This window comes from Hordeum vulgare, chromosome 2H (assembly GCF_904849725.1).
Source record: "Hordeum vulgare subsp. vulgare chromosome 2H, MorexV3_pseudomolecules_assembly, whole genome shotgun sequence".
Taxonomy (NCBI): domain Eukaryota; kingdom Viridiplantae; phylum Streptophyta; class Magnoliopsida; order Poales; family Poaceae; genus Hordeum; species Hordeum vulgare.
The window spans coordinates 529565452-529584637 of NC_058519.1; the positions used below are offsets into that span (position 1 = coordinate 529565452).

A 19186-nucleotide genomic window follows, 5' to 3' on the forward strand; every position below is an offset into this window, starting at 1 on the left:
AAACGGTGAAGAGGTCTCAAAATTTAGACTCATCAGCCGACCCGTTTAACCTTTTCATTTCATATTAAAGAAAAAAATGATGCGACAACAGGGATTAGAGAAGTAACCACTAAACCATCATGATTAACATGTTAATTAGCTTCTTTTCATCCTTTTGTCCTCTTTAGTTCGTGTAACTTTTTTATTTTTATTTTTATTTTTCCTTGTAACGGTTTTGTTCGTTTTTTCTTTCTTCCTTTTTTTTGCTAAATGCATGATTTTTTTTTCAAATTCACAATATATTTTTCAAAATCCATGAACTTTTCTTCAAAATCGATGAACTTTTTTTAAAATTGAAAAACTTTTTTCATTCTCAATATACTTTCTTACAAAAATTAACGAACTTTTTCGAGAATCAGTGATTTGTTCCAAATTCTATGATTTTTTTCAAAATCGATGACCTTTTTCAAAATTGATGAACTAGTTCTCAATTACAATAAACTATTTTCAAATTTGATGAACTATTTTCATTTTTGATGATTTTTTTCTATTTTGCTGTACTTCTTTTTTCAATATTGATGTAGTTTTTTCATGTTTGATGTCCTATTTGTCAATTTTAATGAAAGTTTTTCACATTTTTTTTCAAATTTGATAACCTTTTTGTAGTTTGTGAATTTATTTCAAAATTTCATGATTTTTTCTCCAGTTTTTTTCTATGCGTTGCTTTCTTTACCAGGTCCTGGGCTGGCCCGCTATAGGACCTTTCCTAGGAGGTGCTCCCATAACCGAGGCCGAAATTCAAGATTGTAACAAAGCCTCTAAAGGTCAAAACGGGCTACAGTTTGCTTATTTTTTATCCTGACAGAGAGCCATAAGGGCTTGGTTACATTTGTCCCAGTATTTATACCTGACCTAAGGCAAAGAGGCGTTTGGCCCGATCTCTTTTATGCCCTAGCTGCAGCTAGCCTCTAGTCTCCCTCGGAAATCCGTATTAGCAGCATTCTGTGTCTAAATGTCCCATGCTACGTTTGGTAATGGGCCGGCCCATTTACATGCCAACAGCTCCGGTTTTGGGAACCTTCTACAGGTTTTCAGCTGATTTTTTCCGATTTTGGGAACTTTCTAGAAGATTCTCTGAACCGGTTTTTCTTTTTTGTTGTTTTCTTTTTTACTTTTTCTTTCTATTCCTGTTTTTGTTTTAAAAATGTTCTGGATATTTAAAAATATTCTGAAATTTGAAAAATATTTCGAAATTTGAAAAAATGTCCGAAATTTTAAAAGTATCCAGAATTTTAAAAATGTTCGGGAATTTAAAAAAATGCTCCAGAATTCGGAGAAATATTCCGTAATTTTAAAAAATGTTTTGAAATTTTAAAAAATGTTCCGGAATTTTAAAGAAATCTTCTGATATTTTTATTAAAATGTTTTGAATTTTTTGGAAGAAATGTTCTGAAATTTGGAAAACGGTTCCGAAATTTGAAAAATGTTCCGAAATTTTAAAAAATGTTTCGGAATTTGAAAAATGTTCCAGAATTTGAAAAAATGTTCCAAAATTTAAAAATCTTCAGGAATTTAAAAAATGTTGCAGAATTCAAAATTTTTTGCCGGATTTGCAAAAAAAAAAAGGAATTTAAAAGATGTTACAAAATTTTAAAAGATGTTCCGGAATTTTAAAAAAGTATTGTGAAATTTTTACTGAAATGTTTCAGATTTGTCAATTGCTGGTCGCTAACTTTTTTTTTGTGGTCTCTACATTCGCTACTGGTGGTTAACTTGGGCCGGCTCAGTCGGGGCGGCCCCCCTGTGCGTCCGTTCGGCAGTTGCCGCAACGAGCGGCGCATAAGAGGTCCCGTCTCCCTCGTTTCCTTTCGCCAGAACTCCTCAATTCGGGCGCTCGATTCCTGGTCTCGCCTCGCGCCGATCTCACCTGTTGTTGAGGCATGACGGCTTGCAAGCAGACCGCATCCACGGGCATCGATGTAACCATGGACGAGGCCGACAGCAAGTAAGAATCGAAACTGAATCTTGTTTCTGTGATGCAAGAGACATCCCTAGTTTCGGTGCATCGAGCCGCCGATCCATAACCTTGGATTCTTACGCAGCTCGGCAGCAAAGAGAGATGGAGCGGATGAGCGGAAGCCCTGGACCAAGTGCAGGAAGGGGAAGAAGGCCAAGGGCAAGTAAGAATCCAAAATCGATTGTGTAATGCAATAGAGGTTAATTTTGGTGCGTCGACCCATGACCTTTTCGATGCTCCACGCAGGTTGGCGGTGAAGAGCGATGGAGCCGAGAAGCCCAAGACCCACGACCTTTCCGATGTTACATGCGGGTTGGCGTTGATGAATATTAAAGTGGATGACGTGTTCGTCCTGCGCACCTACCAGTGAGATGAGATTCTCCACGTTTTTTTTAGATTATTGTTCAGTTTTTTTGCTTTTCTCGACGGCGCTGATTTGACCAAGATTTGGTTAGGAACCACTTCTGGATGAAGTACTCCAAACACATCTGTGACAGGCCGTCCGTGGATGCTGTCAGTTTGACCCTTCAATGCCTCCTTACCTCTATCAGAATGCATAATGATTTGTTTCAATTGTTGCGTGGATGAATTGATAATTTGTTTCTGGTGGAAACCTTTCAGATTAGAAAGCAAGCTGCTGAAAATTGGAAATTCTTTACCGATTCTGTAAGATAGGTTCCAATCTTCTGTAACTTTTGCCGTGCTGATTTGTTGTTGATACATACATGATTACTGACTAGCAAAAGGGCCCATGCGTTGCAACGGGAGAAAGAAATACCACACGGCACACACTTTTAATTTATAAAAAATGTCTATAATTTGAGAATTTATAGTTACGATACAAAGAAAGATGGTCTTATCCTATAAAAACGCAGTTCGAAATTTCACAGGTCTTCCATTTTAACACGGCTTGCATGTAGATTTAATACGTGCAAAGAATCAGTCAAGTGACCTTCAGTTTCATCTCTAATCCTGATTTTGTTGACGTGTTCATCCCCACCCGGATGAGTACCGGTATGAAAGAAAGACGAATAATGACTTATTTATTAAGATTGCACCCTAGATAGTATTTTTATTAAACGTTTAACAGATAAAATAATATCATATTTAAATTCTACATATTTTTCTAATCAAATTCCATGTATAATATGTTAAATTTAGAGTTACGGTTTAAAAGATATGAGTATTTAAAAAAATATTTAATATATACTACGAGTTTAATGTCATAAACAGTAAGTTTTTTTTTTTGTAAAATCACTTCGGTGGGTTTTCTAACGAAAGCGATTGCCTCTTTATTATTAGGTAAAGATTACCGTACATGGATGGATCTGTGTTGCAGGACAAGGCCCCTTATGTAGCCAAGGCCCGTGTGAACAAAATATCCCTGGCTCAGGTTGCTGAGTTTAAGAACAAAATATCCCTGGCTCATGTTGCTGAGTTTAAGAAGGTTGAGACAAAGACCTAGCGCTTTTACCTATTTTTAGACGACTTTACCGTGCTAAGCTAAGAATTCTATGCAGATATAATGCTCTTTCATCAGATATATTTCCAATAACAATAGATAATCTCTTCTACTTTACCTTACATCGGAAGAATAATTAAACTATTTGTGTCTGCACATTTAATTTTCTTTCTTGTTGTTCTCCTTGAACTTTTATGGATTTCTTTCCCTTATAGATACTGATGTTGGCGGAGGCGATGACAAAGAAGAAGGTGAATCTGAAATTGTGAACACACAAGATCTCTAAGATGTGTTTGAATAGGTGATTTGCCTTTTTCTTTTTGCTATCTGTATATCTTTTTGATTGGTTACTCAATTAGCAGGTAATGCATGTTCTCTTGTTTTGTTTTTTAAGGTGTCTGTCGTATGGATTTGATTAATTTCTGAACTAGCCAAGTAGTTATTAGATTTATACATATGGCTATGAGTTAGGTACCATATGCTCTTGCTTTCTACTCTCTGAGCCTCTCATATGCATGTTAACACAAAGTCTGGCTCACATGGCTTGATTATCTTGAAAGTTCAGTATTTGTCTCTGATGGAGGCACCCATGGTACCATATGGTGCCAAAAACAGGAGTAAATGTGTGCTGCTGGCACATTAATTTACTTCAATTCTTGTTCATTCATTGTTTCTATTGTTGGTTTTGTCTAGTAATAATGCTGGAATACAGAAACTTATATTGTTCGTTCAGTATCTCTATTGTTGTTTTGTCCAGTAATGATGAACCGATTCAGCTTTGGGTAAATTTTTTGTTAGAATTTTCACAATTTTCAACTTATGCAAAAAGTGTGAGATATAACTTTGTCAGCTTTTCCATGAATGGGCAGTAGAAGTTTGTTTTTGTTATTTCCACATTGAGCAGTGTCTACCTTATGTGAGGATCATGCAGTGGTTTTATAGGTGGCATGCTATTGGAATTGGTTTTGTTTTGGCCTTGTAGCTGGCAAGGAAGAAGCAACTAGGCTTAGTACTACTGATTAATTTTGTCATGTTTCTGTTCCGTAGAACAAAACAGTACTCTTTTGCTACTGCTTGCATCTTGTGTCGATAATATCATCCTTTGAACACCATCACACATCACTGATATAGCAGTTTCATTTGCTTTTGACATTTGTTTGTTGTTAACTGCCATGTTATTAGACTGCATATGAGAAAGGCAAACTCTTTAAAAATGCAACTGACTGTTTACGAATTACAAAATTTTACACGTTCCTGCTGAATTATTCATGTGTGAGCACTGGAGTATGGAACATAATGCCAGCCTCAACACAACTTTGTTTACTTGCAGAAATGTCTTGGTAGATCGCACAATTACTGCAACCAACTCCACAACCTCATTCTGTATGGGCCGGCAGTTGGAGGGTTCAGAAGAGGCGCAATTCAAGCTGCCGTATGGACAATACTAGTATTAAATATGTTTGTGCTCCTGGCTTTAGATGTTGGAACTCTTTTGCATATTGTGTGATGTTTACTTAGTAATGTTGAACACCCGCTAAGTTTTTTCACTATTATATAAACACTATGATCATTGTGAGATTGCAAGGTGCTGACCGCTTAAGGTGTTGTTTCTTCGTTATGTTATCCCTTACCATGCCCGGGCATGTTGTATTATGTACTCCCTCCGTTCCGAATTAGTTCTCTTAGGTTTGTCTAAATAGGGGTATAACTAGACACGGTTTAGTATTAGATACTTCACTTTTTAGACCAATGTAAGACAACCAATTTGGGACGAACGGTGTTTCAGGTGTATTACAATACTACCTCTGTTCCTAATTATAAGTCTTTTTAGAGATTTTACTAGAGGGCTACATGCGGAGCAAAATGAGTGAATCTATACTTTAAAATATGTCTATGTACATCAGTATGCAGTCCTTTAGTGAAACCTTTAAAAGGACTTATATTTAGGAACGGAGGAAGTATTTAACTATGGAGCAACTTTACTTTTGTATTTTGTTTAGATTCACCACACTTTATTTAGAAGTCAATAATGTCAATTACATACATACTATATGGTGTGGTGGATAGCCATACATTCCTTCCAGCAGCTAGTGATGGATATATGAGCAATTTACCGAATGATTTAAAAGAACATGATAATTGTAACAAAGACAAGACTAGTCATGCAAACTTGAGGAAAGTAGGTCACAATAACAGAGACGACACTAGGCAGGCAAAATATAGGAGAGCAGGCAAATCATGTGAACAAAACTCCAGTAGGATCTCGAATAGAAAAGACACGGACACATACTGGGCACTAGCATTGTCGTTGTTGTCGCCCATGTTGTCGAAGAGGTTGTCGACGTCGGGAAAGAAGTCGTCGTTGGGAAAGTGGTCATCGGCGTGTGGTGTCCGTGATGAAGATGTCAATAGTCGCGCAAAGCACTCTCCCGTATAGGACTTAAAAGGTGGGGTTTCGAAGGCGTACTGTCCCGAACGGTGCTGCATGTCGTAAGCTGGAATGGGGAAGAAGAAGCTCGGAGCTTTGGAACAGGATGGCGTGTGAAACGTGTTTTTTTTCGTGTCTCTCTGGAGTGGAGCGACCTCTTTTATAGGCATAGGATAAGGAAGTGATTAGGCTGCGACGGGAGGTGAAGCAAAAGAGGGGCGTGAGAAAGGTGCTTGTCTCGTGTCTCTCTGGAGAGGAGCGACCTCTCTTTTATGGACATATGATAAGGAGGTAAATAGGATGCGACGGAAGGTGAAGAAAAAGAGGGAGACGAAACAAACATGCAGTAGCCGAAGGGTGCAACGTTTGTATTCAATCTCCACTACAACGAAACTTTTCAGCTTCTGGATGACCTTTTGTATATCAAATTATGCGTGTCAAAAAATTAGACAACGGCTTGGCTTATTCCCGCAACCCGCGGTGTGTCGTGAAGGGGCGTGGCGAGGCAGGCTACGGAGGGGGAGCGCGCATGAATGTCTCTTGTTGTCATCCTTGTACATGTAGAGACACAACTTCCCTTATATAGAGGTTTAACTCCTAGTAGGTGAGCAGTATGGGACTAAACTTTAGTCCCACCTCTTGCCTTGCATGAATGAGCTAAGTGGTCCTCTAGAATTTATCAGGAATTATAAAAATGCTATTAGGCTCGCCCTGGCCTAAAATAGTCTAAATTCCAGCAATCCCCCACCAGATCCCAGAGGAACACAACATTTGCCTTTGGTTCCAAACACTGTTTATATACCGATAATGAAGTGGAGAGTGTTAAGCTGAACTTCCACCTAGAACTCTATGCTACACTAGTAAGCAACTTGAAGAATGGACCAGAACTTGAATTGCAAGTTTTCTACCAATCTAGATTCACACAAAGCCTTGACCGATACTGTGCTATCGTGGGACTTCTCACGAGTGGAGCTTATGCGTCATACTCCGAGAGCATTCATGAGTTTACTCAAGATTACCCTTCTCTCATAGGTTGCGACGTTTAATAACCATACTCATATAGGTGTGTTCTGTAGGACAACATATCTGCTTAAATAAGCCACTTAGAACACATTAAGATATTAAAATGTGCCATGCAGATTAGGAGAGTATTGCATCTTCATGGAGTGGTAATATTGATATTAGGGATACTCTCCTCTCAGTTGACGAACAACTTGTCTTCCATATCCAATTCACGGGATCTTCGATCACAGAGAAAAGGTTACCATTGTGAACAAATCATATTGTGGGTCTCATACCCATCTCCTTCGATGCATTATCTATCACATTACGTGATAGACCCTTAGTAAAAGGATCTACCAGATTTTTAGATGTTTGGATATAATCCAATGCAATAACTCCAGAGTTTCTCATTTTCCTAACATATTTTAACCTTCTTTGGACATGTTTTGATGACTTCATGCTATCCTTTGAGATGCTCACTTTCGTGATCAGAGTTTGATTGTCACAGTTCAAAAGGATACCCGGTACAAGTTTTTCAACAACTGGCAAGTCATTCAAGAGCCAATGAAGCCTATCTGCTTTGATCGTAGCTGTATCTAGTGTTGTGAGTTCTGTTTCCATTGTTAACCTTATTAAGATGGTTTGCTTCCAAGACTTCCAAGAAATAGTGCCACCTCCATGAGTGAATACATATCCACTCATGGCCTTTATCCCATCTGCATCTCAGATCCAATTTGAGTCACCATACCCTTCAAGCACCTTTGGGTACCTAGTCGTGAATTCCATAACTCGTAGTGCCCTTCAAACAGCGCATAACTCTTTCTAGAGCTTTCCAATGATGATCTCCTAGTTTTGAGACAAACCGGCTTAGTTTGTGTTAGGGCATATTTCTCCCTAAGTGGTTTTGGTGATTGATGACGTTACCTCTGCGGACTAATTGTTTGCATTGAGCATTTCAGATAATATATGATTAGGCACAAGAAGATTCGGCGCCCCTCGGTGTATTTCAAGAACGACGGTCTTCTACGATTCTCTGTGGTGGATTTGTGTCGTAGGAAAGCCGTACTATTAAGAGGGAGTCCGCGTCAGAAAGGTTTGGGCGGAATCAACATGTACACATTCCTATTGCACCACCTTTCCCTTGTTATAATGGAGCTCCAACCTTATATTTACTATTTGAGCAAAAGGTCCAGCGGTAGTACCGCTCTGGGAGCGGTCGTACCGCTCTCTGCGCGGTAGTAATTTTTTACCACCGCGCTGAGGGCTGTAGTACCGCTCTAGGAGCGGTAGTAATTTTTGACTACCGCTCCGTCGGACTTTTTTGCGCATCTTTTCCCCCAGAAGTGTAGGCACGGTAGTATTTTTTACTACCGTGGTAGGTGAGCCTGCCAGGCGGTAGTACCGCTCCTAGCAGCGGTAGTACCGCTCTGCGAAAGGCTGTGAGTGGGGGGTAACGGTTGGATTTGTCCCCCCCACTATATACGAGTGTCTTCTTCCTCAGGAGAGGCACCTCTTACCTTCCCAAGCTCTGTTGTTGCTCCAAAGCTCATTCTTGCCCGATCTCTCTCCCTAGCCAATCAAACTTGCTGATTTTCTAGGGATTGGTTGAGAAGACCCAGATCTACACTTCCACCAAGAGATATTCGATTCCCCCACTAATCCCTTGCGGATCTTGTTACTCTTGGGGTGTTTGAGCACCCTTGACGGTTGAGGTCACCTCGGAGCCATATTCCATTGTGGTGAAGCTTTGTGGTCTTCTTGGGAGCCTCCAAGCATTGTATGGATATTGCCCCAACCTTGTTTGTAAAGGTCCGGTCGCCGCCTTCAAGGGCACCAATAGTGGAATCACGACATCTCGCATTGTGTGAGGGCGTGAGGAGAATACGGTGGCCCTAGTGGCTTCTTGGGGAGCATTGTGCCTCCGCACCGCTCCAACGGAGACGTACTACCTATCAAAGGGAAGGAACTTCGGTAACACATCCTCGTCTCCACCGGTTCCACTTGCGGTTATCTCTTACCTTTACTTTGTACTTACTTTTGCTGTGGTGTATTATTTGCTTGCACTTGTTGTTGTTAGCATCATATAGGTTGCTCACCTAGTTGTTCATTTAGAGAACCTTTTGTTGCTAACTTTAATTTGATAAGAAAAGCTAAAATTGGTAGTTTCCTATTCACCCCCCTCTAGTCAACCATATCGATCCTTTCAATTGGTATCAGAGCTACTTCTCTTTATTAATGGTTTAATCACATAAATAGTATGGTTGACGACGAAGGTGGTACGAGTGGACCACCCGAGGCCATGGTGATGAGTTCGGTCACACGGGACGACTTGAATGAGGCCATTGATTCACTCAAGACGTCCAATACGATCGAAGTCAAGACCATGATTGATGAATTGTTTGAGGGGATGAAGAATCCTCCCGATCCGGTGTTGGTGGTTAAACCCACCACAACAGAGTCAGATGCCAATTCCGACAAGGAAGCGGCTAAAGGTACTCAAACTTCTTCCCCCTGTAACAAAATTGGGACATTAACTTTTGCCTCATTTCCTCCTCCCCCGGTCTATGGAGGACCAGTCCCTACACCGCATATCAATAATCTTGGTCCTCTTCCTATACTTGTTAAAGGTGAATTTTCTAATTGGGTCTTTTGCATCAAGTCTCATTTGAATCACAGCTCAACAAATCTTTGGAGAATCATCGGAAAAGGATTTTACCCACGTGATCCAAACAACTTCACCCCAAGAGAAGAGGTGGACAATCAATACAACCACTCTGCGTTGTTCACTCTTCAGTCTGCAGTTCCTCCCAAAGGTCTACCTCATCTGCGCCCCTTCACCCATGCAAAGGATTGTTGGGAGCACATCATGGTGTTGTACAAGGGAAGCTCAAGCATCCAATGGTCCAACTATGAAGTGGTTCTTGATGAGGCCAATGAGTTTGTGATGTTGGAAGATGAGGACTGTTGAGGAACGTAGTAATTTCAAAAATTTCCTACGCCATACAAGGATATATCTATGGAGAAACCAGCAACGAGTGATGGGGTAGAGCATCTTCATACCTTTGAAGATCGCTAAACGAAAGCGTTACTAGAACACGGTCGATGGAGTCGTACTCGCAGCGATTCAGATCACGGTGTGATTCCGATCTACGTGCCGACCCACGGCACCTCCGCGTTCAACACACGTACAACTCGGCGACGTACAATCCAGCAAGGAGGAGGGATAGGTTGAGGGAGAGCTCCAGCAGCGCGATGGCGCAGTGGCGATGGAGCTACGAGGTATTCCGATAGGGCTTCGCCAAGCATCGTGGAAGAGGAGGAGCAGGGCTGCACCGAGAGAGAGATTTCTGTGTGTTCTCCAAAGGCAAACCCTCCACTATATATAGGAGAGGGAGGGGGCGCCCCCTTTAGGGTTCCCACCCCCTAGGGGTGCGGCAGCCCCCATCTAGGGCTGGTGGTGGCGGCCAGGAAGGATGGAGGGGGTGTGGCGCACCCCAGATGGGCCTTGGGCCCATCTGCTTTAGGGTTTCCCCCTTTTCCCTCTCTATCTGCGCCTTGGGCCTTGGTGGGAGGCGCACCAGCCCACTCTGGTCTGGTCCCGTTCCACCTTTTGGCCTATGTCACCCTTTGGGGCTGGTGGCCCCTCCCGGTGGACCCTCGGAACCCTTCCGGTGGTCCCGGTACGTTACTGGTGACGCCCGAAACATTTCCGGTGTCCAAAACCCCTCATCCTATATATCAATTTTCACCTGCGGACCATTCCAGAGCTCCTCATGACGTCCGAGGTCTCACCCGGGACTCCGAACAACCTTCAGTGACCTCGTGCACTATTCCCATATAACCCTAGCATCATCGAACCTTAAGTGTGTAGACCCTACGGGTTCGGGAAGCATGCAGTCATGACCGAGACACTCTCCGGTCAATAACCAACAACAGGGTCTGGATATCCATATTGGTTCCCACACGTTCTATGATGATCTCATTGGATGAAGCACGATGTCTAGGATTCACTTAATCCCGTATGCAGTTCCCTTTGTCTATTGGTATGATACTTTGCACGAGATCCGATCGTCGGTATCCCCATACCTTGTTCAATATCGTTACCGGCAAGTCCCTTTACTCGTTTCGTAGCACATCATCTCGTGGCTAACTCCTTAGTCACACTAAGATTATTATGATGATGTTCTACCGAGTGGGCCCAGAGATACCTCTCCGTTCACACGGAGTGACAACTCCCGGTCTCGATTCGTGCCAACCCAATAGACACTTTCGGAGATATCCGTAGTGCACCTTTATAGTCACCAGTGACACTGTGACGTTTGATACACCCAAAGCACTCCTACGGTATCCCGGAGTTGCACAATCTCACGGTCTAAGGAAAAGATACTTGACATTTGAAAAGCTTTAGCATACGAACAACACGATCTAGTGCTATGCTTAGGATTGGGTCTTGTCCATCACATCATTCTCTAATGATGTGATCCCGTTATCAATGACATCCAATGTCCATGATTAGGAAACCATGATCATCCATTGATCAATGAGCTAGCCAACTAGGGGCCCACTAGGGACACATTGTGATCTATGTATTCACACATGTATTACGGTTTCCGGTTAATACACTTATAGCATGAATGATAGACAATTATCATGAACTGGAAAAATAATAACCATTTTATTATTGCCTCTAGGGCACATTTCCAATAGTCTCCCACTTGCACTAGAGTCAATAATCTAGTTCACATCACTATGTGATTGCAATGAATCCAAGACCCATACAGTTTTGGGGTTCGATCATGTCTTGCTTGTGAGAGAGGTTTATTAGTCAACGGTCTGAACCTTTCAGATCTGTGTGTGCTTTACAAATGTATATGTCTTCATATAGATACTGCTACCATGCACCATTTGGAACTATTCCAAATGACTGCTCCACTATACGAATCCGGTTTACTCCTCAGAGTCATCCGGATTAGAGACAAAGCTTGCATCGACGTAACTCCTTTACGACGAACTCTTTAATCACCTCCATAATCGAGAAAAATTCCTTAGTCCATTAGTTACTAAAGATAACTTTGACCGCTATCCATGTTGGGGAACGTCGCATGGGAAACAAAAATTTTCCTACGCGCACGAAGACCTATCATGGTGATGTCCATCTACGAGAGGGGATGAGTGATCTACGTACCCTTGTAGACCGTACAGCAGAAGCGATTAGAGATCGCGGTTGATGTAGTGGAACGTCCTCACGTCCCTCGATCCGCCCCGCGAACAATCCCGCGATCAGTCTCACGATCTAGTACCGAACGGACGGCACCTCCGCGTTCAGCACACGTACAGATCGACGATGATCTCGGCCTTCTTGATCCAGCAAGAGAGACGGAGAGGTAGAAGAGTTCTCCGGCAGCGTGACGGCGCTCCGGAGGTTGGTGATGATCTTGTCTCAGCAGGGCTCCGCCCGAGCTCCGCAGAAACGCGATCTAGAGGAAAAACTATGGAGGTATGTGGTCGGGCAGCCGTGAGAAAGTCGTCTCAAATCAGCCCTAAAACCTCCGTATATATAGGTGGGAGGGAGGGGAGGAGGCAGCCTCAAAACCTAAAGGTTTGGCCGAAATTGGAGGTGGAGGAGTCCTACTCCAATCCTACTTGGAGTAGGATTCCACCTTCCCACTTGGAAACTCTTTCCACCTTTTGTTTTTTCCTTCTCAAACCTTATGGGCCTTAGTGGGAACTTATTCCAGCCCACTAGGGGCTGGTTTATCTCTTCCCATAGCCCATGAGACCCCTTGGGGCGTGACACCCCTCCCGATGGTCCCCGGCACCCCTCCCGGCACTCCCGGTACACTACCGATGAGCCCGAAACTTTTCCGGTAATGCACGAAAACCTTCCGGTAACCAAATGAGGTCATCCTATATATCAATCTTCGTTTCCGGACCATTCCGGAAACCCTCGTGACGTCCATGATCTCATCCGGGACTCCGAACAACATTCGGTAACCAACCATATAACTCAAATACGCATAAAACAACGTCGAACCTTAAGTGTGCAGACCCTGCGGGTTCGAGAACTATGTAGACATGACCCGAGAGACTCCTCGGTCAATATCCAATAGCGGGACCTGGATGCCCATATTGGATCCTACATATTCTACGAAGATCTTATCGTTTGAACCTCAGTGCCAAGGATTCATATAATCCCGTATGTCATTCCCTTTGTCCTTCGGTATGTTACTTGCCCGAGATTCGATCGTCAGTATCCGTATACCTATTTCAATCTCGTTTACTGGCAAGTCTCTTTACTCGTTCCGTAATACAAGATCCCGCAACTTACACTAAGTTACATTGCTTGCAAGGCTTGTGTGTGATGTTGTATTACCGAGTGGGCCCCGAGATACCTCTCCGTTCACACGGAGTGACAAATCCCAGTCTTGATCCATACTAACTCAACTAACACCTTCGGAGATACCTGTAGAGCATCTTTATAGTCACCCAGTTACGTTGCGACGTTTGATACACACAAAGCATTCCTCCGGTGTCAGTGAGTTATATGATCTCATGGTCATAGGAATAAATACTTGACACGCAGAAAACAGTAGCAACAAAATGACACGATCAACATGCTACGTCTATTAGTTTGGGTCTAGTCCATCACATGATTCTCCTAATGATGTGATCCCGTTATCAAGTGACAACACTTGCCCATGGCCAGGAAACCTTGACCATCTTTGATCAACGAGCTAGTCAACTAGAGGCTTACTAGGGACAGTGTTTTGTCTATGTATCCACACAAGTATTGTGTTTCCAATCAATACAATTATAGCATGGATAATAAACGATTATCATGAACTAAGAAATATAATAATAACTAATTTATTATTGCCTCTAGGGCATATTTCCAACAGTCTCCCACTTGCACTAGAGTCAATAATCTAGTTCACATCACCATGTGATTCCAACGAATCCAACACCCATATAGTTATGGGGTCTGATCATGTCTTGCTTGTGAGAGAGGTTTTAGTCAACGGTTCTGAAACTTTCAGATCCGTGCGTTCTTTACAAATCTTTATGTCATCTTATAGATGCTGCTACTACGTGCTATTCAGAAATGCTCCAAATATCCACTCTACTATATGAATCCGTTTCACTACTCATAGTTATTCAGATTAGTGTCAAAGCTTGCATCGACGTTACCCTTTACGACGAACTCTTTAACCACCTCCATAATCGAGAAAAATTCCTTAGTCCATTTGTTACTAAGGATAAATTTTGACCGCTGCTAGTGATTCAAACATGGATCACTCTCTGTACCTCTCAACATACTTTGAGTCAAGGCACACTTCAGGTGCGGTACACAGCATGGCATACTTTAGATTCTACGGCTAAGGCATAGAAGACGACCTTCATCTATTCTCTTTATTCTGCCGTGGTCGGGTTTTGAGTCTTACTCAAATTCACACCTCACAATGCAACCAAGAACTCCTTCTTTGCTGGTCTATTTTGAACTCTTTCAAAAACTTGTCAAGGCATGCATCTTGTTGAAACTTCTATTAAGCGCTTTCGATCTATCTCCATAGATCTTTGATGCTCAACCTTCAAGTAGCGTAATCCAGGTACTCCTTTGAAAACTTCTTTCAAACAACCTTGTATGCTTTACAGAAATTCTACATTACTTCTGATCCACAATATGTCAACCACATATACCTATCAGAAATTCTATAGTGCTCCCACTCACTTCTTTGGAAATACAAGTTTCTCATAAACCTTGTACACACCCAAAATCTTTGATCATCTCATCAAAGTGCTTATTCCAACTCCGAGATGCTTGCACCAGTCCATTGAAGGATCACTGGAGCTTGCATACTTGCTAGTATCTTTAGGATCGACAAAACCTTCTGGTTGTATCACATACAATGTTTGCTCAAGGAAACCGTCGAGGAAACAATGTTTTGACATCCTACGTGCAATATTTCATAAATAATGCAGCAACTACTAACATAATTCTAACAGACCTTTAGCATCGCTACGAGTGAGAAAGACTCATCATAGTCAACTGTTTGATCTTGTCGAAAACATCTTTGCGACAAGTCGAGCTTTTCTTAATAGTGACTTATCACCATCATCGTCTGTCTTCTTTTAAAGATCCATTTTACCCAATAGTCCCATGACCATCAAGTAGTTCTACCAAAGTCTACACTTTGTTTTCACACATGGATCCTCTCTCGGATTTTATGGCTTCCAGCCATTTGTCGGAATCTGGGCCCACCATCGCTTTCTCCATAACTCGTAGGTTCACTGTTGCTCAACAACATGACCTCCAAGACAGGGTTACCGTACTACTCTACAGCAGTACGCGACCTTGTCGACCTACGAGGTTTGTAGTAACTTGATTCGAAGCTTAATGATCACCATCATCAGCTTCCACTTCAATTGGTGTAGGCGCCACAGGAACAACTTCCTACGCCCTGCTACACACTGGTTGAAGTGATGGTTCAATAACCTCATCAAGTTCTACTACCCTCCCACTCAATTCTTTCGAGAGAAACCTTTTCTCGAGAAAGGATCCGTTTCTAGAAACAAACACTTTGCTTTCGGATCTGAGATAGGAGATGTACCCAACTGTTTTGGATATCCTGTGAAGATGCATTTATCCGCTTTGGGTTCGAGCTTATCAGACTGAAACTTTTTCACATAAGTTTCGAAGCCCCAAACTTTCAAGAAACGACAGTTTAGATTTCTCTAAACCTCAGTCTATACTGTGTCATCTCAACGGAAATACGCGGTGCCCCATTTAAAGTGAATGTGGTTGTCTCTAATGCATAACCCATAAACGATAGTGGTAATTCGATAAGAGACATCCCAGCATGCACCATACTAAATAGTGCGTGGCTATGATGTTCAGACACATCATCACACCATGATGTTCCAGGTGGCATGAACTGTGAAACAATTTCCACATTGTCTTAAGTGTGTACCAAAAACTCGTAACTCAGATATTCATTTCTATGATCATATCGTAGACAGTTCATCCTCTTGTTACGACGAACTTCACTCTGAAACAGAATTGAACTTTTCAATATTTCAGACTTGTGATTCATTAAGTAAATACTCCTGTATCTACTCAAGTCGTCAGTGAAGTAAGAACATAATGATATCCACTGCGTGCCTCAACACTCACTGGACTGCATACATCAAAATGTATCACTTCCAACAAGTTACTATCTTGTTTCATCTCAATGAAAACAAGGCCTTGCTCATGTGGTATGATTTGCATGTCACTAGTGATTCGAAATCAGGTGAGTAAAGATCCATCAGCATGGAGCCTCTTCATGCAATTTATACTAACATGACTCAAGCGGCAGTGCCACAAGTAAGTGGTACTATCATCATTTAACTCGTATCTTTTGGCACCAATGTGTAACACTACAATCGAGATTCAATAAACCATTGAAGGTGATTATTCAAGCAAATAGAGTAACCATTATTCCTTTTGAATGAATAATCGTATTGCAATAAACACGATCCAATCATGTTCATGCTTAACGCAAGCACCAAATAACAATTATTTAGGTTCAACACCAATCCCGATGGTAAAGGGGGCGTGTGACGTTTGATCATATCAACCTTGGAAACACTTCCAACACGTATCGTCACCTCGCCTTTAGCTAGTCTCCGTTTATGCCGTAGCTTTCATTTCGCGTTACTAATCACTTAGCAACCGAACCAGTATCCAATACCCTCGTGCTACTAGGAGTACTAGTAAAGTACACATCAACATTATGTATATCAAATATACTTCTCTCGACTTTTGCCAGCCTTCTTATCTACCAAGTATCTAGAGTTGCTCTGCCTCAGTGAATGTTCCCCTTATTACAGAAGCACTTAGTCTCGGGTTTGGGTTTAATCTTGGGTCTCTTCATTAGTGCAGCAACTGTTTTGCCGTTTCACGAAGTATCCCTTCTAGCCCTCGCCTTTCTTGAAACTTAGTGGTTTTTCAAACCATCAACTATTGATGCTCCTTCTTGATTTCTACTTTCGCAGTGTCAAACGTCGCGAATCTCTCAAAGATTATTGTATCTATCCTTGATATGTTATAGTTCATCACGAAGCTCTCAAAGCTTGGTGGCAGTGACTTTTGGAGAACCATCACTATCTCATCTGGAAGATTAGCTCCCACTTGATTCAAGTGATTGTCGTACTCAGACAATCTGAGCACACGCTCAACGATTGAGCTTTTCTCCTTTACTTTGTGGTCAAAGAATTTTGTTGGAGGTCTCGTACCTCTTAACAAGGGCACAAGCATGAAATCACAATTTCATCTCTTTAGAACATCACTTATGTTCCGTGACGTTTAAAACGTTTTCGGTGCCTTGCTTCTAAGCCATTAAGTACTTTGCACTGAACTATCGTGTAGTCATCAGGAACGTGTATGTCGGATGTTCACAGCATCCACAGACGACGCTCGAGGTGCAGCACACCGAGTGGTGCATTAAGGACATAAGCCTTCTGCGCAGCAACGAGGACAATCCTCGGTTTTACAGACTCAGTCTGCAAAGTTTGCTACTATCAATTTTCAACTAAATTTTCTCTAGGAACATAAAAAAACAGTAGAGCTATAGCGCAAGCTACATCGTAATTCGCAAAGACCATTAGACTATGTTCATGACAATTAGTTCAATTAATCATATTACTTAAGAACTCCCACTCAAAAAGTACATCTCTCTAGTCATTTGAGTGGTACATGATCCAAATCCACTATCTCAAGTCCGATCATCACGTGAGTCGAGAATAGTTTCAGTGGTAAGCATCCCTATGCTAATCATATCAACTATACGATTCATGCTCGACCTTTCGGTCTCATGTGTTCCGAGGCCATGTCTGCACATGCTAGGCTCGTCAAGCTTAACCCGAGTGTTCTGCGTGTGCAACTGTTTTGCACCCGTTGTATGTGAACGTTGAGTCTATCACACCCGATCATCACGTGGTGTCTCGAAACGAAGAACTGTCGCAACGGTGCACAGTCGGGGAGAACACAATTTCGTCTTGAAATTTTAGTGAGAGATCACCTCATAATGCTACCGTCGTTCTAAGCAAAATAAGGTGCATAAAAGGATTAACATCACATGCAATTCATAAGTGACATGATATGGCCATCATCACGTGCTTCTTGATCTCCATCACCAAAGCACCGACACGATCTTCTTGTCACCGGCGCCACACCATGATCATCCATCAACGTGTTGCCATCGGGGTTGTCGTGCTACTTATGCTATTACTACTAAAGCTACATCCTAGCAAAATAGTAAACGCATCTGCAAGCACAAACGTTAGTATAAAGACAACCCTATGGCTCCTGCCGGTTGCCGTACCATCAACGTGCAAGTCGATATTTCTATTACAACATGATCATCTCATACATCCAATATATCACATCACATCGTTGGCCATATCACATCACAATCATACCCTGCAAAAACAAGTTAGACGTCCTCTAATTTTGTTGTTGCATGTTTTACGTGGTGACCGAGGGTATCTAGTAGGATCGCATCTTACTTACGCAAACACCACAACGGAGATATATGAGTTGCTATTTAACCTCATCCAAGGACCTCCTCGGTCAAATCCGATTCAACTAAAATTGGGACATTAACTTTTGCCTCATTTCCTCCTCCCCCGGTCTATGGAGGACCAGTCCCTACACCGCATATCAATAATCTTGGTCCTCTTCCTAAACTTGTTAAAGGTGAATTTTCTAATTGGGTCTTTTGCATCAAGTCTCATTTGAATCACAGCTCAACAAATCTTTGGAGAATCATCGGAAAAGGATTTTACCCACGTGATCCAAACAACTTCACCCCAAGAGAAGAGGTGGACAATCAATACAACCACTCTGCGTTGTTCACTCTTCAGTCTGCAGTTCCTCCCAAAGGTCTACCTCATCTGCGCCCCTTCACCCATGCAAAGGATTGTTGGGAGCACATCATGGTGTTGTACAAGGGAAGCTCAAGCATCCAATGGTCCAACTATGAAGTGGTTCTTGATGAGGCCAATGAGTTTGTGATGTTGGAAGATGAGGACTGTTGAGGAACGTAGTAATTTCAAAAATTTCCTACGCCATACAAGGATATATCTATGGAGAAACCAGCAACGAGTGATGGGGTAGAGCATCTTCATACCTTTGAAGATCGCTAAACGAAAGCGTTACTAGAACACGGTCGATGGAGTCGTACTCGCAGCGATTCAGATCACGGTGTGATTCCGATCTACGTGCCGACCCACGGCACCTCCGCGTTCAACACACGTA

The 19186-nt window shown here is 42.1% G+C and overlaps 1 protein-coding gene across 1 annotated transcript; it reads left to right on the forward strand.

Moving 5' to 3' along the window:
- The first annotated feature begins 1864 nt into the window (after positions 1-1864).
- LOC123430428 lies at positions 1865-5034 on the forward strand. The gene is made up of 8 exons (XM_045114300.1): positions 1865-1984; positions 2082-2159; positions 2243-2362; positions 2452-2509; positions 2618-2662; positions 3299-3443; positions 3674-3759; positions 4789-5034. The coding sequence occupies exons 1-6, from the start codon at positions 1920-1922 to the stop codon at positions 3395-3397; spliced, it is 465 nt and encodes a 154-aa protein (XP_044970235.1). The 5' UTR covers positions 1865-1919; the 3' UTR covers positions 3398-3443; positions 3674-3759; positions 4789-5034.
- Positions 5035-19186: the final 14152 nt, after the last annotated feature.

What these genes read in the sequence shown, in the direction of transcription:
- LOC123430428 (XM_045114300.1), top strand. Translation starts at nt 1,920, where the DNA reads ATGACGGCTTGCAAGCAGACCGCATCCACGGGCATCGATGTAACCATG. An exon ending in ACAGGCCGTCCGTGGATGCT is followed by an intron (nt 2,510 to 2,617) that starts GTCAGTTTGACC and finishes GAAACCTTTCAG; the next exon opens with ATTAGAAAGCAAGCTGCTGA. An exon ending in GGAAATTCTTTACCGATTCT is followed by an intron (nt 2,663 to 3,298) that starts GTAAGATAGGTT and finishes CTTTATTATTAG; the next exon opens with GTAAAGATTACCGTACATGG.